Below are 23,491 nucleotides of genomic sequence, written 5' to 3'. Positions count from 1 at the left end.
TGCCATGTTTTGTCCGTGTTATGCTTGGACTTGTAGTCCTTCCGATATTCTCTGCCTTGCCTGTTTCGCCATGTCTGGCCTTTGCTACTCTGAGCCTTGTAGTACTTCTCATGTTTCTTGTCTCTGCCTGGTTTTCCGTCCTCTGCCCTATGGTGCTCTCTTGCACATTTCCATGTCTAGTCTCAAGGTTCTGCCTTGACCTGGCTCTGGGCTTTGGCCTACGCTCCGCTGCTAGACTCTGTCCTATCTTGCTCTCTTGCACATTTCCACGCTAGTCTCAAGGTTCTCCCTTGACCCGGCTCTGGGCTTTGGCCTACACTCTGCTGCTAGCTCTGATCTCGCTTCCGACTTGGCTCTGTGTTTCTACCTATGTTCCGCTCCATGTTCGGGACCTTGTCTTGCCTTGTTTCTCGCCTAGCCTTGCCTTGTTTCTCGCCTAGCCTTGCCTTGTTTCTCGCCTAGCCTTGCCTTGTTTCTCGAGTAGCCTTGCCTTGTTTCTTGCTTTGCCTTGCCTTGCCTTGTTTCTTTGTGTGCCCTTTGCATGCGCCTGGCCTTCCTAGCCTCCTGCTTGTGCCTCAGTCATGCCCGCCCTAGCCGTGCCCGCCTGCTTGTGCCTCAGCCGTGCTCATCGGTCAGTGACAGCTGTGTCGCCTGCTATGCCCCAGCCGAGTTTGCTGGAGTCTTGCACGCCTGTTTGTGCTGCAGCCTGTCCAGCTAGCCAGTGCTCCAGCCATGCTCTCTGTGCTTCCTTGCACTCACACTGTCTCTGCACTGTGTTTGTGTGCTCCTCTCTTAGCACGCGCAGGCCCTCGCCTGCCACGTGGCATACTTCCCCGTGCTTCTGTAAAAGTACGCGCAGGTCTTGCCATGTACCCTGTAGTGCCATCTCGCAAGTACAGGTCCTTGCCTGTACTCTGTCCCTGGCATGTCCTCTGCACGCGCAGGACTCTGCTTTTAACCCTGACCCTGGCATGCCCTCTGCACGCGCAGGACTCTGCCTTGAACCCTGGTGTGCCCCTCTGCACGTGCAGGACTTTGTCTTGAACCTGACCCTGGCGTGCCCTTTGCACGCGCAGGACTCTGCCTTGAACCCTGGCCCTGGGGTGTCTCTCTGCACGTGCAGGACTCTGCCTTGAACCCTGACCCTGGCTTGTCTCTCTGCACGCGCAGGACTCTGACTTGAACCCTGACCCTGGCGTGTCTCTCTGCACGTGCAGGACTCTGCCTTGAACCCTGACCCTGGCGTGCCTTCTGCACATGCAGGACTCTGCCTTGAACCTGGCCCTGGCATGTCTCTCTGCATGCGCAGAACACTGCCTTGAACCCTGACCCTGGCGTGCCCTCTGCACGCGCAGGACTCTGCCTTGAACCTGACCCTGGCGTGTCTCTCTGCACGCGCAGGACTCTGCCTTGAACCCTGACCCTGGCGTGTCTCTCTGCACACGCAGGACTCTGCCTTCTATCTTGTACCTTGGTGTGTCTCTTCACATGCACCCTGTCTTGTTTGTTGTACTTTGAACTCTGGCGTGTCCCCTACACACGCAACCCTGCCTTGCACCTTGCCCTGGACCCTGGTGTGCCCCTAGCATGCACCCTGCCTGGAATCCTGCCTTGTACCTCGGCATGTTCCCTAACACGCACCATGTCTGAAGATCCGTCGTGCCTCCTTGCCTGAACCTGGTTTGCCTGGCGGATGCCCAGAACCTGATGATCGCTGCCAGAGATCGTAAGCCTGATGACTGCGGCTTGATGTCCGGAACTGATGTCCGCAGCTGGATGCCCTGTTCGTGTCGATCATTGCCAGTTGTCTGGAGTCTGATGCCATTGAGCCCTTGCCTGTACCCAGGCGTGCCACCTGGCACGTACCATGCTATGGACCTTGGCGTGCCCTCGCACGCACCTTGCTGTGTTTTGCTTATCACGTTTTTGCACTGAATGATATCCTGAATTTGCCTTAATGAAGATACCTTGAACTTACGTCTTGTCTTGTCCTGTTTCCTGCACTCGTACCTAGTGTCTACTTGAGCCGGCCGTCTGGTGCCAGCAATCGTGGTGGCTCACCCCCTTGGTCTTGCCCCTGACACTCCCTGTATAGGGGGTGGTTCCTCACAAGGTCAGCTCGCCCTAGGTGGGTGGGTGCCATGACCCAGAGGGTCCACTCTAAAGAAAAAGTCGACTCAGCGTAAGCTGACCTCGTCACATGGATTGAGTACTCTCCAGCCTGCGCTCCGTAAAACGTAAGTCAATACGGGTGGAGATTACTATCAACTCTTCCAGGCTTGTGGGGACCTCCCTGGTAGATAAAGCATCTTTGACATGCTCAGCCAACCCTCTCCAGAACACAGGGATGAGTGCTTTTTCAGGCCACTCGAGCTCAGAAGCCAGTGTCCGGAAACGGACGGCGTACTGACTGACCGACAGGGATCCTTGCGTTAGCGCAAGTAACTGGAGAGAGGTATCATGAGTGACCCGGGGCCCCAGAAAGATCTGCTTTACAGATTTTAGAAACTGAGCCGAGCTCAGTACCACAGGGTCATCACGCTCCCATAGTGGCGTAGCCCACTCCAACGTACTGCCCGACAGGAGGGAGACGATAAACCCCACCTTAGCCCACTCTGTAGGGAATCACGTGGAGAGTAACTCAAGCTGGATAGTACACTGGCTCACGAAACCCCTACAAGTGGCGATGTCACCAGAAAATTTATCGGGCAACGGGAGGCGGGAAATTGTCAGTGCAGGCGTGGACGTGGACTCACGTGAGACAGCCTCTGCGACTGCCTGCGCAGCAGCCTCAGTAATCTTCGCAGCTGAGGCAGAACTCTCAAGAGTCGCCAACCTGCCCTCCAGCAGGTGAAGGTACTGCAATAGCTGCTGCTGGTCCACCATTACTAGCCAGACCCTGGCGCTAGTATAATGTTAGGAACAGCGGAACGCACTAAATAAATAAATAATAAAGTGCGTTCGCCACTTGGGGTCCACCGTGCAGTAGGTGTTAAAACCACTGCTAGACAATGGCAGACGCGCTATATGGCGGTATAATGCGCGCGGGTTCAACGTCACCCGATGTGCGCAGAGCGGGCTCTGTTAACTCACAGAGGCGCTGTAACATAAACATAAACACCAGGCCTGTTAGACTCAGAGGTCTCAGCAAAATTGCACGCACGGTATCAGGTCACAGGACAGGGTCCAAGACAGGGGGCGGTGTCCGTCTAGACCTACCGTGCGTGCGGCATCGCAACTACGGATGCCAGTAAGTGCTGCTGAATGCAGCGTGGCGGCAGACAGAGCTGCTATGCATAGTGCCGTGATAGACGTGACACCACCGGACCCTAGTGTAGAGGTGCGGTGTGCACAGTGGCCTATGGCTTGCCACTGACTGGTGCTGACTCTTTCTATAGTTCCCTATCCACATGCGTAATATCAGAGGAAGGGGAATCTTAATAAGTCAGTCACCAGAATCGTACATCCATCACCATTCACACATCTAGCAAGAAAGTCTATACTAGCGCATGGCCGAGTGGCCATGCGGGCCTTTTATAGCTGTGCGCTTCCGGGACCTTCTAGATCTCTGAGATGGACCTATCAGATCTGGAGAAGGACCTGAGCAAGTGACTCCCGACCTTCAATGGGAGGTCGTCTCGTGACCATGCTCAGTAGAGCGGCAGAGGGACTTAGCCTCAGGAATGGCTTGCTGCAGAGCAGCATGTGAGGGTCTGGACTCCTGTTGTGTCACTGCAGGAATCCAGCGCCTAACAATTATTATTACATCTACTACATATTAATAAAGAGACAAATGCTGTAAAGATAAAAACGCAAATAGCATTTTATTTGTGTAAAACAGGAATAAAAGAACACGCACGGTGGTGCTCACCTGGTATGGTTGTGTGCACACAGCCACTAGTAGACTTTAATGCTGCTGCAGACCCATGATGAAAACTGGAAGAAACAAAACTGGAAGTAATGGGTTAATCTGTGCTGCCATGGAGAAAGAAAAAGTTATGCAGATCCAAGTTTAGGCTGTTTAATGGTCAACGGGTTTTGAAATTTTACAACTTCTTCATCAGGACAAACCACGATGTTATGGTTTACCATGATGAAGAAGTTGTAAAACTTTGAAACGCATTGACGATTAAAGCGACTAAACTTGGATGTCCATCCCATATTTTTTTCTCCATGGCAGCACAGAGTAACCCATTACTTCCAGGTTTGTTTCACCCACTACATATTGTCATGCCTCCTGAAGAAGCTGTGCAAAACGTGCGTTGGGGCAGAGGGACATCCAGGGTTCACCATCGTTCTACCGCTTGTATGTACATTCATACATCTTTTTAAATCCATTCACAGTATAGTATTGGCACATCCCAGCATTTAAGTTGTGAGAAGTGGATGCACAGTCCTTTTTATATGTATGCCTCTTTTTTAGGCTCATTATTTATTCATGATAGGGCATTCTGGTCCTTTGTGATTGTTTTCACATTGTGAAATTTGTTGTATTGCGGTTAGACAGTATTGGTTTGTGGTGAGTCTATGGCGAGTGTGTCCCCATTCATTCATTCAGCACCTTGTTTATATATGTTTTTAATTATTTTCAAAGAAAGAATATTTTTATTGTATATACCATTCAGTGGTGCCTTGTGTTTACTACATGGTCATCATTAGTGTGATTCATATTGTTCTAGGATCTTGGAGATGGGAATACCCCTTTAAATCCGATCTTTTAATCCTTCTAAGAGTAATGTACTTGTTACTTGTGAGATGTTCGTTTTATATCAGTAATATACAGCAATTCTGACATGGATTACAAAAGTAAGTGCCCCAACAATATCAGGTCCAGGTCTAAGAGATCTAATTAATAATGTTTGTATTGGGAAATCTGGTGACAGATCAATTGTAATTTTTTTTTCAAGGTAACAGATGGGCTACTGCTGCAAAGATTTAATCTTTGCGCAACTTCTAGGGTGGGCCTGTGCATCTTCACCAAGTCTGGGTGCAGTGCACTATGGAATAAATGTTAACCCCATCATCTATCCTGGAACTGCAAGAAAGGAGGTCACCAAAGTTAGGGTACCGTTACATCTAGCGATGTACCAGCGATCCCAACCAGCGATATGACGCAGTCAGGATCGCTGGTGCATCGCTAGGTGGTTGCTAGTGAGCTGCCACACAGGCAGATCTCACCAGCAACATCGCTGGGTACGGGGGTCGCTACTTACCAGTCAGACGCGGCGATCCAGACGTCCTCCCGCGAGTGTCCATGCGTTGCTCGTCGGCGCCACAGGAAGCCCAGCAGGAAGTGGCCGACGAGAAATGATCCAGGAGCTTCTCGCGCGATCAGCGATAACCAGCGGAGGAGCCGGTCGGAGGTAAGTATCACATGCAGCGATATCGCTAGCAATATCGCTGCAACGTCACAAAATCGGTGACTTTACAGCGATATTGCTAGCGATATCGCAGTGTGTAACGGGGGCTTTAGTAATAACTTCTCAACTTCCTTAGACCAACAAGGAAAGTTTTTAATCAATGTAAAATATTTTTTATATTTTCTATTGTGTGTCTTATATTTAGCACAACTGATGCTCAGAAAGATATATTATATATTAGTATATTGTAGGTGTATCTTATAAATATTTCTTTTTTTGTAGCTCAGAAAATGGTGTGAGCGTTATGAATTTGATCACATGCACTAATAATTGTACTTTTCTCTGTAGGTGCGATGCTGGATACAGTGGATCAACGTGTGAAAAGAAAGACTTTAATGTATTATACGTAGTTCCGGGCCCTGTACGTTTCCAGTATGTCTTAATAGCAGCGGTGATTGGTACGATTCAGATTGCCATCATCTGTGTTGTAGTACTTTGTATAACAAGGTGAGTAAAACGCTAGATAAAATAATATTATCTTTGACAGATGATGATCTATACAAAAAATTGAAGAAACCCAATAAAAACATGAAAAAATGAAAGAAGCCTCTAGATCCTAGTTTTAAATTGCTAGTTTGTATTAGTAAGTAGAAATAGTACAATACAAATATTGTACATGGATCAATGTTGTGAAGTACAGCTGAAGAACTTTTTATGGTGCTGTTTAGAATTAGGTACATTGTTAAAATGATTGAAAAGAGACAAATGTTCATTATGTTCAACCAAGAGATGGGAACAGGCAAAGGCGAGGAGCACATGTACAACCACAATGCATGAAATAGTCCACTCCAAATAAGCAATTTTTATCTTCCTGAGCCCAATTATCATTCCATTGGCCTAAGCATTTGGAAAATAACTTTACACTTTTTCAAAAGCATGTATTATATTTTCATCCAAAAAAAGCATCCATGCAATAAGTTTGATGTGTCACATGACCCTCTTCCCATTGAAAAAAATAAAGTTGGATCCAAAATGGCCAACTTCAAAATGGCCACCATGGTCACCACCCATCTTGAAAAGTTTCCCCCCTCCCATATACTAATGTACCACAAACAAGAAGTTGATATCACCAACCATTCCCATTTTATTTAGGTGTATCCATATAAATGGCCCACCCTGTACTTAACTCACTGCTGACCTTTCCAGCTGCAGTACTGTCTTCTTCTTTTGACCATCTCACGCCACATCTCTTGACTCTTTAGTGTAGTCCAGGACTCCCCGTTTCACCCAGTCTGGAGCTAACTGCATGTCATAAGGTTGCTTTGTCATTGCAAGCTAATAACATGCAGCTGTATGCATCTGGAAGTCCTGGCCTATATTGAAGAGGCTGGAGATCTGGTGTGCCCGAAGATGGAAAGAAAAGGACCAGACAGCAAGAAGCCAGAGTTATAATAACAGTTACTGCACCCAGTCAATGCCATAACATGCAGCTATCAACCTTTGAAAACTGATCTTTTCAAATTTTGTGTTTTTGTAGGCCCTGAGCAAGTATGTCTTTGACAAATTAAACAAAATAAAATTATACTGTGGTATCACGGTTTTCACAAAAAGTGACATTTAAAACAAACACTGAATTGATAGAAATATAAAGAGCATCACATCTTGTTGGGTCTTAGACAATCTGGCCCATCAAATTATCTTACAGCAAGCTAGATATTTTCTCCCCTTTGCAGTTGAAGCAGAGCCATAGCATTAGTCAGTATGTGGGTAATTAAAAATGTAAAATCTATCATAATTCCTAATGTACAAGCCTATGCAGCCGCCTCCTTCTGATTATGTAGCCAAACCTCTAATTACTCAGAGATGTTTGGAGTAGAGATAAGCGGATGTATTGAAATTCTAATTTGCCAGCTTTGCAGAATTTTACTGAAAAATTAGATTTGCAATACATATATTTGCTGTGAGTCATAATACTGAAAAGCATTTAATTTCCCAAAAAAGTGCCTAACTGCCTGTGGTCTGCTAGATGTGGATTGAACCAATTTGGAACTGTGTAATTTCCCAGAGGAGCATGCATAGCATAAATAAGTCTCCTCACTCTAACATGCCAGGCCTGACTTATCACTCTCCAAAATTAGAAATGTTACCCGTTAGATCCCAGTCTTATACCTCTCACCTAGCCAAATCAGATCTAATACTTACTAATGATGAGGGCCAATACCCCGAAACACAGTGTCTGCAAATTGAGATTTTGATTTTATCCTAAGTCATATGGCAAAGCTTATTAAAATGTCAGTATAGACTATTAGGATTGCTACTTCCAATAGGTGGCACTAGAGTTCTAGTACTTTTCCTCACTGAAAAGGCAATTTGCATATTTAATTTCCCAGAGGAGCATGCATGGCTTATATAAGTCTCCTCATTCTTACATACCAGGCCTGGCTTGTCACTCTAAACAAGTAAAAACTTTGCCTCTTATATCCCAGTGTTAAGCCTTTGATTTAGCCAATTCAAATCTCATTCATATCAATGACAAGGGGCAATACCCCAAAGCACTGCATCTGCAAATTGAGATTCTGATTTGACTTTTATCCTAAGTCATATGGCAAAACATTACTCTTTAAAACTCAGAGCTTTGTAATTCAAATACAGCCTTATTTATGACTGAGTGACCATAACTCATATGGATAGGGAAGAATGGATGTACACCAGCAGTGTATTTAAGCTACTTAAATTGCATGAACTCTCCAAAATCTTTCATATTGAGGGTGCAGATCCCCGCCTTGCTGGTGTTTATACATAGGGAGTGCAAATTGAAGAAGCCATGACTTTTTCCACATGTGAAGTGCAATAATTGTTCCTTTTTAAAGAGTATCAGTAACTTTTTTCTTTGCTAAAGACAAGCAGTATGGGTGCCGTCACACTTGGCGACGCGCCAGCGATCCCGACAACGATGCGACCTGGTAGTGATCGCTGGTGCATCGCTACGAGGTCGATGGTGAGATGTCAAACAGTCAGATCTCAACAGCAGCACAGCAGCGATCGAGAATGATACGACGGTTGTTGGGACTCTGTCTCTCAGACCTGTAGTATTGAGGTCGTTCGTCGTTGTCCCTGTCAAATACAGCAATGCATGCTGGCCTGCAGGACACCAGCTATCAAAAAATGGCCCAGGACATTCAAGCACGATCAGCGACATCGCAGCAGGGGCCCGATCGCCGCTATGTGTCACATGTAGCGAGATCGCAGGCGAGATCGCTGTTGCGTCACAAAATTGATGACACAACAGCGATCTCGCTAGCGATCTTGCTATGTGAGACGGGGGCTGATCTTTTTCACAATCGAACCAAACTTTATCCCTTTGTATATGGAGACAAATAGGTGTACTGTTTTGAATCAGAAAAATTAATGGTTTTTCAGCCAGGAGTGAACAAATGAAAACCTATTTGGAATCTGTCCAAAGATTTTTCTGTTCACAAAATGATTAAGTAATGAAAAAGGGCCATCCATAAAGTATCCCTTTTCTAGGGAGCAGAAAAATGCTTGCTGTTTTCAAATTGAAGAAGTAATGGCTTGTCACCAAGTATTTTTTAAAAAAAACCCTATTTTGGGAGCTATTTCATGTTTTTTTTCTCAAGAGGGCTTGCATGAGGACTACAATCTATTACTATAAAACTAGAAAACACTATAAAACACAGTGGGCAGGAGATGTGTGGCTGGCATAGCTGTGCAGCGGTAATGGTAAAAGTGGCACAGTAGTTAATTAGGGTAGGGTAAGAAAGGAGACGTCTGGCACTGTAGGAGCAACAATGGCAGCACTGGCAGCTCATCTGAGCATGTGCAATCAGCACTAATGGCGGCAGAACAGTGTAGCAAACAGACATCAGACAGTTTGGCCAATTTAATCATTAGTCATAGATGAATGAAAGAGTCTGCACTTTATGGTGCAATAAATAATGGTGCTAGGTATTTTACAATGAGCTGAACTGCACACAATTCCTTTGCAAAAGGCAATATAACAGTATAAAGATGGTCTGGCATCAATTGTGGTTAATTTTTATATGCGGGAGTACAATTTCCACGCAATTGGATGACTGAAAGAATGTATGAAAAGCAGCAGATGAGAATGATGATGAGGTTGATGACAATGACAAGGCACTACTTGCAGGTGCAGAGTGGTTGCTAGAAAAACAATTATGAGTAGAGGATGGAGGCCAGGGTCTTTCTTATCATGCTGGTCAGTTTGCTTACCCCGTATGAGCAGGTGATGACATTTCTTGGGCTGATGGACTGATGTAATTCCTAATCAATGTGTTACAGGATGAACCTGACTTGTTTTCACACTCGACTTTATACAACCCTAAAACGCTATGGTACGATGTGGTTACACATGGGTTAATGACTGGAAATGAACATGTCGGGATAAAATGTGGGATGGTTGTGAGGTGTACGTTGTATGGTTGATAAATTGGCCAATTAATGCAGGTATTAAAAACTATATTGAGACCTTTATTTAAAGGATTGGAAAATGTGCTGTTACAAAAGGGGACAAGAAAAGCTAGGAAGTGTTACATCTGAAAAACAAGCACCTGCAATAGGCCAACGTATTTAGGTGGCATGTGTGCAAGTCTGCTAATGAAGCATTACAACAATGAATTGAGTAAAAAATAATAAATAAAAGCACGCACAACTTAGGAGGTAGACAGTTGTGTTTACATTTTTGGATTATTGAGCAGTTTCTTTAGGATGCTAAAAAATGGTTTGCCTCTTTTAGAATTCAGGAGGCACATTTTTGTGACACTGCCTTGGATTCAAGATTTTATTGGTAGCAAAACTAGCAATGCCTGGTCTAATATAAAAGCATTCGTCCAATCCACCGATTCACACTCTGCAGCAACAACTCTTGTTTCTAAACTCTTTCTCCTGAGGCCTTCATCACTCAACTGTAGTCAGTGGAAATGGGGGTTCAGGAATCAAGTGAAGCATTACATGGTGTCCATTACAATTCCAGGCTTGGTCATCAGGGAAGCAAATATTATAGAGGTTGTCCAGTCACAAGTTATGTAAGACCTATCCTTCAGAAAAGTGGTCAATACCAGATCAGCAAGACTCTAACACTAGGTTCCACCACCAGTCAGTTACTAAGCAGCTTTAGCAACATGTCGATATAAACCCTGAACAAAATTGCACTGCACAGCTCCATTTAATGTGCAGAATCTTCAGCTAGGTAACGCAGAACTGCTTATATTCAAGAAACATTGAAGTGAGCTGCACTCCACAGGTCTATTCGGTGTTTAGGAGCTATTATGCAGTGCCGATACCGTAGAATTAAGAAAAAAGGAGAAATAGAGTCCTTAAATGCCAAAAAAGTGAAAAAATTATTTTATTAAATAAATAGCAAAAATACCATTTACATAAAAAAATTTCAATATCATTGCTTAGTTCATATGAATGTATTACATGGGTTGCTTTATAATAAAAATGTGACTAAATCCATGGGTGTAGACAAAAGCCAAGGACTCAGGTAGGAAGATATCAAATGATGGTAAAACAAAGAGAAAAAAGGAGATAAAATCCCCAGTGCAAAAATCTTTTGGTAGTGGCAGCATCATGCTATGGGGGTGTTTTTCAGCTGCAGGGGCAGGATGACTGGTTGCAATTGAAGGAAACATGAATGCGGCCAAGTACAGAGAAATACTGGATGAAAACCTCTTCCAGAGTGCTCTGGACCTCAGACTTGGCCGAAGGTTCACCTTCCAACAAGACAATGACCCTAAGCACACAGCTAAAATAACAATGGAGTGGCTTCAGAACAACTCTGTGACCATTCTTGACTGGCCCAGTCAGAGCCCTGACCTAAAAACCCAATTAAGCATCTCTGGAGACACCTGAAAATTGCTGTCCACCAACGTTCACCATCCAACCTGATGGAACTGGAGAGGATCTGCAAGGAAGAATGGCAGAGGATCCCCAAATCCAGATGTGAAAAACTTATGGCTGTACTAGATCAAAAGGGTGCTACATTTCTGTTTTTTCAGTCAAGATGGGGTGCAGAATGTACATTAATGAGAAAAAAAAGAACTTTTTTGAATTTACCAAACTGCTGCAATGAAACAAAGAGAGAAAAATTTTATGGGGTCTGAATACTTTCCGTACCCACTGTACAGCTGGTTATACTGTGTCAGTGGCTCTATTGCTTTCCGTTGTTTTATCTCTCTCTGGTTCTCACTCTTTCTCTCCTGCTCAATTCCCTATTCCCTATGGTATTCTCATCTGCTTAATCTCTCTGTCTCTCTTGCATTTTTCCCTCTTTTGCTCTATCGCTCTTAGTCTCTCCTACTATTTCTCTCTCTCTCTCCCTCTCTTTGCCTCTTGTGCTCTCGCCATGCATATTTCTCTATTCCTCAATGTGCCTGCCTATATCACTTTCTGACTTTTTTCTGTCTGTCTCTCCCTATTTCTTTAACTCTCTCTTGCTTTATTTCTTTGTTGACCTCTCTTTCCCTCTCGCTCTATCTCTTCATCTCTTTGTCTCTCTCTATATTTTTTGTCTTTCTCTCATGTTCTCTCTCTTTTTTCATTTTTTTGTGTTGTGTGTGTAGAGACAGTTATCTGCAATGTGTCTGGCTTGGAGGCTGATCATTTTCAGATTGCTATTCCATACATCAGCCCTGAGCAAGTAGGTGGCATCGCAGTCTTATCTGTGAACTCTATGTCTTTTGTTACTAATGTGGCTGGATTTAGAAAAAAGAGCAGCATAAATATTTTTAATGTGAAAGGTTTTAAATGCCATGCGTTTACCCATGGTTTATGGGTTTAACCTTCATTATATTATACTATAAATGTCTTTTATTAGTTTTCTTCTATGGGTAGGAACAAAATTGCTGTAAAACTGTTTAAGCAAGAAGGAGCTGTGAGTACTCATTCCAAAAGGAAAAAGAAGCGCAAGGAATGGCTCAGCTAGTTACATTATATGTATAATCTGTAGAAGGTTTACTATAGTATATGAAGCGAAAAAGCTTGTTAAAAACTCAACATAAATCACAGTAATATTCCTGTTTGGCCACCAAGTTCTGTTCCATGCGCTAGCTGATGATGTGGAAAATAGGCAAAAGAGATCACTTGTGACGCACATCGTGTGGACTACAAAACATTTTGCTCTTAGATGGATTTTCCACGTTGCTGTAATGAATCCGTACAGGACTAAAATGTGTAAATAATAAATTAACTTATAACTGTCATTTTATGTGACTTTTCGGAATAAACTGTTGTGTAACGTTTACACTTTTTTATTCACAGCTGTCCAGCATTGTAGTGAAATTAATTTTCTAGAAGCTGTAGCATGATCAACTTGTCTTGCCTGTGTCTGCCTGATATCTCACTGTGCTGAGTCATCTTAAATTCTTCTCCTGCACTCTTCTCCATAGAGTATAATGGGTGGTGTAACATGACACCTCACTGCACAGACTGTCCATTTTGCTTTGACTAAGGCCCCTTTCACATGTCTCTATAAAACATATACGTGAAAAAACGGTACAGGTGTCATCAGTATATTCCATCAAGGTGCCATCGGAGTGTCATCAATGTGTCATCAATGTGCCATCAATGTGCCAAACGTGTGCCATCAGTGTGTCATCAGTGTGCCATCCATGTGTCACCAGCGTGCTATCAGTGTGCCATCCGTGTGCCATAAGTGTGTCATCCATGTTTTTACAGAGCGAATGAAGAAAGAATGAAATTACAAAACTTCTCACTGTGCTTGGTCATCTTAAATTCTTCTCCTCCACTCTTCTCCATACAGTATAATGGGAGGTGTAACATGACACCTCACTGCGCAGGCTGTCCATGTTGCGGCCCCTTTGACAAGTCTCTATAAAACATGTACGTGAAAAAATGATACAGGCGTCATCACTGTATTCCAACAGTGTGTCATCAGTGTGCCATCAGAGTGTCATCAGTGTGCCATCAGAGTGTCATCAGTGTGCCATCAGTGTGCCATCACAGTGTCATCAGTGTGCCATCAGAGTGTCATCAGAGTGTCATCAGTGTGCCATCAGAGTGTCATTAGTGTGTCATCAGTGTACCATCGGAGTGTCATCAGTGTGTCATCAGTGTGCCATTAGAGTGTCATCAGTGTGCCATCAGTGTGCCATCACAGTGTCATCAGTGTGCCATCAGAGTGTCATCAGAGTGTCATCAGTGTGCCATCAGAGTGTCATCAGTGTGCCATCAGTGTGCCATCGGTGTGTCATCAGTGTGCCATCAGTGTGCCATTAGAGTGTCATCAGTGTGCCATCAGAGTGTCATCAGTGTGTCATCAGTGTGCCATCGGAGTGTCATCAGTGTGTCATCAGTGTGCCATTAGAGTGTCATCAGTGTGCCATCAGTGTGCCATCAGAGTGTCATCAGTGTGTCATCAGTGTGCCATCGGAGTGTCATCAGTGTGTCATCAGTGTGCCATCGGAGTGTCATCAGTGTGTCATCAGTGTGCCATTAGAGGTCATCAGTGTGCCATCAGTGTGCCATCAGTGTGTCATCAGTGTGCCATCAGTGTGCCATCAGTGTGTCATCAGAGTGTCATCAGAGTGTCATCAGTGTGCCATCAGTGTGCCATCAGTGTGTCATCAGTGTGCCATCAGTGTGCCATCAGAGTGTCATCAGTGTGCCATCAGAGTGTCATCAGAGTGTCATCAGTGTGCCATCAGAGTGTCATCAGTGTGTCATCAGTGTGCCATCAGAGTGTCATCAGTGTGCCATCAGTGTGCCATCAGAGTGTCATCAGTGTGCCATCAGAGTGTCATCAGTGTGCCATCAGTGTGTCATCAGAGTGTCATCAGAGTGTCATCAGTGTGCCATCAGAGTGTCATCAGTGTGCCATCAGAGTGTCATCAGAGTGTCATCAGTGTGCCATCAGAGTGTCATCAGTGTGCCATCAGTGTGCCATCAGTGTGCCATCATAGTGTCATCAGTGTGCCATCAGAGTGTCATCAGAGTGTCATCAGTGTGCCATCAGAGTGTCATCAGTGTGTCATCAGTGTGCCATCAGAGTGTCATCAGAGTGTCATCAGTGTGCCATCAGAGTGTCATCAGTGTGCCATCAGAGTGTCATCAGAGTGTCATCAGTGTGCCATCAGTGTGTCATCAGTGTGCCATCAGTGTGCCATCAGTGTGCCATCATAGTGTCATCAGTGTGCCATCAGAGTGTCATCAGAGTGTCATCAGTGTGCCATCAGAGTGTCATCAGTGTGTCATCAGTGTGCCATCAGAGTGTCATCAGTGTGCCATCAGAGTGTCATCAGAGTGTCATCAGTGTGCCATCAGAGTGTCATCAGTGTGCCATCAGAGTGTCATCAGAGTGTCATCAGTGTGCCATCAGAGTGTCATCAGTGTGTCATCAGTGTGCCATCAGAGTGTCATCAGTGTGCCATCAGAGTGTCATCAGTGTGCCATCAGAGTGTCATCAGAGTGTCATCAGTGTGTCATCAGTGTGCCATCAGAGTGTCATCAGTGTGCCATCAGAGTGTCATCAGTGTGCCATCAGAGTGTCATCAGTGTGTCATCAGTGTGCCATCAGAGTGTCATCAGTGTGCCATCAGTGTATCATCAGTGCGCCATCTGTGTATCATAAGTGTGCCATCCATGTTTTTCCAGAGTGAATGAAGAAAGAATGAAATTACAAAGCTTCTTATACTTTGTAATGTTAAACATGTTAAGCACATGGACGCCACTTAACTTGCAGATGGATGCCATCCGTGTGCTGTACATGTTTTTCATGGATCCATAAACTTGTATTGGCCCTTGCCACTCATGTTGGTGGAAAAAATGGACATGTCTCTATGTGGTTCACATGGACACACAGTCTGTGTGAAAACATGGACATGTGAAGATCACTGTAGGTTACAATGAGTACATGTGGTATCCATGAAAAATACAGATGCAACACATAATGGAAAAACAAGTACATGTGAAGGAGGCATAAGTCAGATTTCAGCAGGCTTTTCAGAATAAATGGTGAGTTCAGGAGGCAGGAGGGAGTAGAAATGGCTAAAAAATTAAGAATGAAGCAGATTTCTATGAGTTTCTTATATTCACTTCTTCTATTGATTTATGCAAAGTTAGTTGAAATGACATTTACCAGTTAACAGATTTTGCTGCATTCTCATTTCCTTGCTTTACTTTTGTTAAAAATGTGTCATTTGTTCTAAATTATGTTATATGAACGTGAGGGCCATAAAGTGCCATAAAGTGCCATATGGATAACTGTAGTTTGGACGTAAACTGGATGCATTAATATTTAAATTAAAGAATATCATTACACAGCTGGGGAGATATACAGCTGATGAAATAAGTATTGAACCCTTCACCAATTTTCTAAGTCAATATATTTCTAAAGGTGCTATTGACATGAAATTCCCACCAGATATTGGTAAAAACCTATTCAAACAACACAGTCAAATAAATCAATCCATAGATGTCCATAAATTAAGTTATGTGTAATAATGAGAAATGACACAGGGAAAATGTATTGAATATGTGAACTAAGAAAGTGAAAAATGCCATGGAAAGTCATGACACCAGCACAAATGTATCAGTAGTTAGAAAGCAATCCTGACACTTTGTGAAAAATAACATCAACTGATTCAACTGATGGCCTATAAAAAGGTGTATCACTACCAAGGTGTCACACACGAAACATCTCATGATGGATAAAAGCAGTGACATGTCTCAAGACCTTCACAACCTTATTGTTGCAAAACATACTGATGGCATTGATTACAGAAGAATTTCTAAACTACTGGAGGGTCAAGTGAGCACTGCTGGAGCCATAATCCAAAAGTGGAAAGAACATCACTTCATCATAAATTGGACACGACCAGATGCTCCCGGAAAGTTTTCCGACAGAGGAGAGAAAAAATTGTAAGAAGAGTTTTCTAAGAGCCAAGGACCACATGTGGAGAGCAACATGAAGACTTGGAATCAACAGGTACAATGGTCTCAAAGAAAAATATAAGTAATGCACTCAACCTCCATGGCCTGTATACACGATCACCACACAAGTCTCCATTGCTGAATAAAAGCATGTTCAAACACATTTAAATTTTGCTCAGCAACATACAGACAAACATGTGAAATACTTTGAGCAAATAGTCTGGCTTGATGAGACCAAAATTGAACTCTTTGGATGCCATGATACACACCACCATGGATGGAGGACAAAAGGCACTGCATGTCACCACAAAACACCATATCAACAGTGAAGTTTTTAAGTAGGAACATCATGATGTAGGACTGTTTTAAGCATACGTCATATAATTGAAAGAATGATGAATGGATAAATGTACAGAAACATTCATGATAAAAATTTGCTATCATCTACCAGAATGATGAAGATGAAACGAGGATGCACATTTCAGCAAGACAATGATCCAAAACACACAGCCAAGGAAACTCTAAATTGGTTTCAGAGAAAGAAAATAAAGCTGCTAGAATGGCCCAGCCAAGCACCTGACCTGAATGCAATAGAGCATTTATGGAAGGAACTAAATCTCAGAGTTAATTGAAGAAGCCAGTGGAACCTTCAGGTTTTAAAGAGTGTCTGTATGGAAGAATGCGCCAAAATCACATATAAGCAATGCATGCAATTAGTATATCCATACAGGAGGTGTCTTGAAGATGTCATCAACAACAAATCCTTTTGTATGAAGCATGAAAACTTAGCAAGTGAGTTCAAAACATTTACCCTGTGTCATTTCTCATTATTACTCATAAATTAATTTATGATTTAATTTTTCCTATGTGAATTGGATGGGTTGTTGCCAAGTTTAGTCTACAAAGTTTAATTATTTACTATTAATTACTTACAATCTAGTTTCCCTATCAGTATGTCTTTGGATTGTGGGTAGTAACCAGAGAACCAAGAGGAAACGTCTGCAGGTGTTGTCCTTGGTGGCATTTGAACCACTGAGCCACCGTGCCACCTTTGCAATTTCTATTTAGTTTTAGCACTTGGTATTGTGTTTTAGAATTTGTTTAAAACAATATAATAAATAGGGAGTAGAGCACAAAAAACATTCATTTTTTCCCTTAATTTGGGCCAGATATATGATGCATGTAGTCTAATTAATTAACCAAGTTTGCATTGGTATGATGAAGAAAAGGGTCCCTGGTAGATAAAAGAGGATATTTTGAAATTTAAATTTGTAAACTTTCCACAATTTTCCACAAAATTAAATTTTCTGCAATTAAATTTGCTGCAGATGTCAGCACTGCAAAGTCTCTGGCTGCCCAGAAAACTCATGCATAACACTGCATTCAAGTTGCAAGAAGGTCTTTCAATAAACATTACCTTCTATGTGAATGATACTTATGTAGGTTTTCATTTGTCCTCTCCCGTCTTATAATTTTATGTATTACACTACATTCTTATTATGCCTTGTTGATGGTGTTATTATTATTCCTTGGTAACTGGTTTTGGTGGCCTGTTTATAACTGCAGTACTGTTGATACCTTTTACCAGGATGGCTGGGCTTAAGGATGTGTTTGGTCACTAGCACTAAGTACTTTGTTCGTACCCTTAATTTGCAATCTTTTGTACCCACTGTAGTAATCTTTTTGCGTGCATATTTGTTTTTAACTTTTGGCATCATTTCAATAAAGTAATCTTTTTGCCACATTTTGTAAACTGCATGGGACTTTGGTGTATTTGCATGTATGACATCTAAAGTTTAAAATATGCCACCAAGAAACTGGGACTTTTGCTGTGGTAGAGAGGTTTTCCATGCAACAGAATTCCATTTAAAATATAGTTTGATTTTAGCTTGGCATAGAAATAAAATAAAAGTTTTTGCCATAAAGGTAGGGATGAGCGAGCATACTCATGAGGATTCGGTACTCGGCGAGTAATGCGGTACTCACAGTACTCGAATCCTCGTGAGTATTTCACTACTCGCCTTGCAATATTCGCAACAGCCCGCACAGTCCCCACACAGTCCTGCACAGTCCCGCACAGCATGGCACAGTCCCTGCACAGCCCAGCATGGCCCACCACAGTCCACACAGCCCAGCACAGTCCCGCACAGTACCTGCAAAGCCCTGCACAGTCCCTCACAGCATGGCACAGTCTTCGCATAGGCCAGCACAGTCCCGCACAGCCTGGCACAGTCCCCGCACAGGCCAACACAGTCCCGCACAGCCCGGCACAGTCCCCGCACAGGCCAGCACAGTCCCACATAGCCTGGCACAGTCCCCGTACAGGCCAGCACAGTCCCGCATTGTCTGGCACAGTCTTCGCACAGTCCCCACCCAGTCCATCACAGTCCCTACCTATTAATCGCATTTCCCATAGACTTACATTGGACTCGGTACTCGTTATGAGTACCCGAGTATTAGGAGGTAGTCGTAACGTGTACAGCGAGTCCAAATACTACAGTACTCACTCATCCCTACATAAAGGTCTTTTTGCAATTCAATATTGACTAGAAAACAGCACTTTGTCTATTTTGCCTGTTATGCTGGCTAACAAGATTCCACTGGCTAAGTAGAATTTTGGTGATTATGTACTTTGCAGGAGACCCTTCCAGTGTGCTATAAAAAAAGAAAAGAGAAGCCAGCATTGCCAAGGTCAGAACGCATAACATAAAGTGCATTTGCACATAACATCTAACTGTATTCAAAATGAGATATTTAGCAAAAAAATTGATCAATTCAATTGAGCCACCCCGCCGCGCCAAGGCAATCTCATGTGGGGGGTCCTACTCTACGTTTTTAATAAACACTGTGCCATTACGGCCTCCTAGATACATTAAAAGCAAGACCACTTTAAATGCAATCCGTACCTGAGCATTTCTGGATCGCTCCCATGATGCCAGAAAAGGCAAGTGCGGATGAAGGCCAACCAGGTCTGAATGCAGACGTGTCAGGTTTAGCCTCCACACATTGCCTGACCAGCAAGCATAGATGAAGGGCAATGCAGGTTCAGATACAGGTGCACAATTAAATAAAGCTTGGGGCAGGGTGGGGCTGCTGAGTATGTGTGCACAGCAGCCTAGATCCATCACAGTGAACACAGAAAAAATGGCGAACAAAACCCAGCGCGCACGGCAACAGTGGTGGTCAGCCACATACCAATGTACAAAAAAAGAAAAGAGAAGCCAGCGTTGCCAAGGTCAGAACGCATAACATAAAGTGCATTTGCACATAACATCTAACTGTATTCAAAATGAGATATTTAGCAAAAAAATTGATCAATTCAATTGAGCCACCCCGCCGCGCCAAGGCAATCTCATGTGGGGGGTCCTACTCTACGTTTTTAATAAACACTGTGCCATTACGGCCTCCTAGATACATTAAAAGCAAGACCACTTTAAATGCAATCCGTACCTGAGCATTTCTGGATCTCTCCCATGATGCCAGAAAAGGCAAGTGCGGATGAAGGCCAACCAGATCTGAATGCAGACGTGTCAGGTTTAGCCTCCACACATTGCCTGACCAGCAAGCATAGATGAAGGGCAATGCAGGTTCAGATACAGGTGCACAATTAAATAAAGCTTGGGGCAGGGTGGGGCTGCTGTGTATGTGTGCACAGCAGCCTAGATCCATCACAGTGAACACAGAAAAAATGGCGAACACAACCCAGTGCGCACGGCAACAGTGGTGGTCAGCCACATACCAATGTACAAAAAAAGAAAAGAGAAGCCAGCGTTGCCAAGGTCAGAACGCATAACATAAAGTGCATTTGCACATAACATCTAACTGTATTCAAAATGAGATATTTAGCAAAAAAATTGATCAATTCAATTGAGCCACCCCGCCGCGCCAAGGCAATCTCATGTGGGGGGTCCTACTCTACGTTTTTAATAAACACTGTGCCATTACGGCCTCCTAGATACATTAAAAGCAAGACCACTTTAAATGCAATCCGTACCTGAGCATTTCTGGATCTCTCCCATGATGCCAGAAAAGGCAAGTGCGGATGAAGGCCAACCAGGTCTGAATGCAGACGTGTCAGGTTTAGCCTCCACACATTGCCTGACCAGCAAGCATAGATGAAGGGCAATGCAGGTTCAGATACAGGTGCACAATTAAATAAAGCTTGGGGCAGGGTGGGGCTGCTGTGTATGTGTGCACAGCAGCCTAGATCCATCACAGTGAACACAGAAAAAATGGCGAACACAACCCAGCACGCACGGCAACAGTGGTGGTCAGCCACATACCAATGTACAAAAAAAGAAAAGAGAAGCCAGCGTTGCCAAGGTCAGAACGCATAACATAAAGTGCATTTGCACATAACATCTAACTGTATTCAAAATGAGATATTTAGCAAAAAAATTGATCAATTCAATTGAGCCACCCCGCCGCGCCAAGGCAATCTCATGTGGGGGGTCCTACTCTACGTTTTTAATAAACACTGTGCCATTACGGCCTCCTAGATACATTAAAAGCAAGACCACTTTAAATGCAATCCGTACCTGAGCATTTCTGGATCGCTCCCATGATGCCAGAAAAGGCAAGTGCGGATGAAGGCCAACCAGGTCTGAATGCAGACGTGTCAGGTTTAGCCTCCACACATTGCCTGACCAGCAAGCATAGATGAAGGGCAATGCAGGTTCAGATACAGGTGCACAATTAAATAAAGCTTGGGGCAGGGTGGGGCTGCTGTGTATGTGTGCACAGCAGCCTAGATCCATCACAGTGAACACAGAAAAAATGGCGAACACAACCCAGCGCGCACGGCAACAGTGGTGGTCAGCCACATACCAATGTACAAAAAAAGAAAAGAGAATCCAGCGTTGCCAAGGTCAGAACGCATAACATAAAGTGCATTTGCACATAACATCTAACTGTATTCAAAATGAGATATTTAGCAAAAAAATTGATCAATTCAATTGAGCCACCCCGCCGCGCCAAGGCAATCTCATGTGGGGGGTCCTACTCTACGTTTTTAATAAACACTGTGCCATTACGGCCTCCTAGATACATTAAAAGCAAGACCACTTTAAATGCAATCCGTACCTGAGCATTTCTGGATCGCTCCCATGATGCCAGAAAAGGCAAGTGCGGATGAAGGCCAACCAGGTCTGAATGCAGACGTGTCAGGTTTAGCCTCCACACATTGCCTGACCAGCAAGCATAGATGAAGGGCAATGCAGGTTCAGATACAGGTGCACAATTGGCAACGCTGGCTTCTCTTTTCTTTTTTTGTACATTGGTATGTGGTTGACCACCACTGTTGCCGTGCGCGCTGGGTTGTGTTCGCCATTTTTTCTGTGTTCACTGTGATGGATCTAGGCTGCTGTGCACACATACACAGCAGCCCCACCCTGCCCCAAGCTTTATTTAATTGTGCAACTGTATCTGAACCTGCATTGCCCTTCATCTATGCTTGCTGGTCAGGCAATGTGTGGAGGCTAAAACCTGACACGTCTGTATTCAGACCTGGTTGGCCTTCATCCGCACTTGCCTTTTCTGGCATCATGGGAGCGATCCAGAGATGCTCAGGTACGGATTGCATTCAAAGTGGTCTTGCTTTTAATGTATCTAGGAGGCCGTAATGGCACAGTGTTTATTAAAAACGTAGAGTAGGACCCCCCACATGAGATTGCCTTGGCGCGGCGGGGTGGCTCAATTGAATTGATCAATTTTTTTGCTAAATATCTCATTTTGAATACAGTTAGATGTTATGTGCAAATGCACTTTATGTTATGCGTTCTGACCTTGGCAACACTGGCTTCTCTTTTCTTTTTTTGTACATTGGTATGTGGTTGACCACCACTGTTGCCGTGCGTGCTGGGTTGTGTTCGCCATTTTTTCTGTGTTCACTGTGATGGATCTAGGCTGCTGTACACACATACACAGCAGCCCCACCCTGCCCCAAGCTTTATTTAATTGTGCACCTGTATCTGAACCTGCATTGCCCTTCATCTATGCTTGCTGGTCAGGCAATGTGTGGAGGCTAAAACCTGACACGTCTGTATTCAGACCTGGTTGGCCTTCATCCGCACTTGCCTTTTCTGGCATCATGGGAGCGATCCAGAGATGCTCAGGTACGGATTGCATTCAAAGTGGTCTTGCTTTTAATGTATCTAGGAGGCCATAATGGCACAGTGTTTATTAAAAACGTAGAGTAGGACCCCCCACATGAGATTGCCTTGGCGCGGCGGGGTGGCTCAATTGAATTGATCAATTTTTTTGCTAAATATCTCATTTTGAATACAGTTAGATGTTATGTGCAAATGCACTTTATGTTATGCGTTCTGACCTTGGCAACGCTGGCTTCTCTTTTCTTTTTTTGTACATTGGTATGTGGTTGACCACCACTGTTGCCGTGCGCGCTGGGTTGTGTTCGCCATTTTTTCTGTGTTCACTGTGATGGATCTAGGCTGCTGTGCACACATACACAGCAGCCCCACCCTGCCCCAAGCTTTATTTAATTGTGCACCTGTATCTGAACCTGCATTGCCCTTCATCTATGCTTGCTGGTCAGGCAATGTGTGGAGGCTAAAACCTGACACGTCTGTATTCAGACCTGGTTGGCCTTCATCCGCACTTGCCTTTTCTGGCATCATGGGAGCGATCCAGAGATGCTCAGGTACGGATTGCATTTAAAGTGGTCTTGCTTTTAATGTATCTAGGAGGCCGTAATGGCACAGTGTTTATTAAAAACGTAGAGTAGGACCCCCCACATGAGATTGCCTTGGCGCCGCAGGGTGGCTCAATTGAATTGATACATTTTTTTGCTAAATATCTCATTTTGAATACAGTTAGATGTTATGTGCAAATGCACTTTATGTTATGCGTTCTGACCTTGGCAACGCTGGCTTCTCTTTTCTTTTTTCCAGTGTGCTATGTTTGTCTATCGCACAAGACTACCTATAAGTTATGCAGCATATCTCAAAGGCGCACTAAATTACAGGTGCCAGAATGTCATAATTGGAGGTAGACTTTAAAGTGGGTGAAATTCAGTCTTTAGTGCTAAGGACACCACAATCTCTAAAGCTTTGTTTGTGCTCAGCCAACATAACAAGGGCAGTAACGTATATTCAGTAAATCTTTCCAATACAATAAAAAACATATATTTAACAAGTGCATGCTGTCACCAAGCTAAAGCTTTAAGATAATGTATTCGGAAGAGG

The 23,491-nt window shown here is 43.9% G+C and overlaps 1 protein-coding gene across 1 annotated transcript in view; it reads left to right on the top strand.

Moving 5' to 3' along the window:
- Positions 1-23,491, top strand: part of TMEFF2 (transmembrane protein with EGF like and two follistatin like domains 2) — a 1,040,676-nt gene that overhangs the window by 991,523 nt on the left and 25,662 nt on the right. Inside the window, exon 9 of the mRNA XM_073546700.1 lies at positions 5,709-5,867. Coding sequence (XP_073402801.1) covers positions 5,709-5,867 — 159 coding nt within the window. The remainder of the gene's footprint in view (positions 1-5,708; positions 5,868-23,491) is intronic.

Source organism: Dendrobates tinctorius, unplaced genomic scaffold (genome assembly GCF_039654945.1).
Source record: "Dendrobates tinctorius isolate UK_male_01 unplaced genomic scaffold, ASM3965494v1 ptg000150l, whole genome shotgun sequence".
NCBI lineage: Eukaryota > Metazoa > Chordata > Amphibia > Anura > Dendrobatidae > Dendrobates > Dendrobates tinctorius.
Note: the sequence above shows the minus strand (reverse complement) of the source record. Positions and strands in the feature narration are given on the sequence as shown.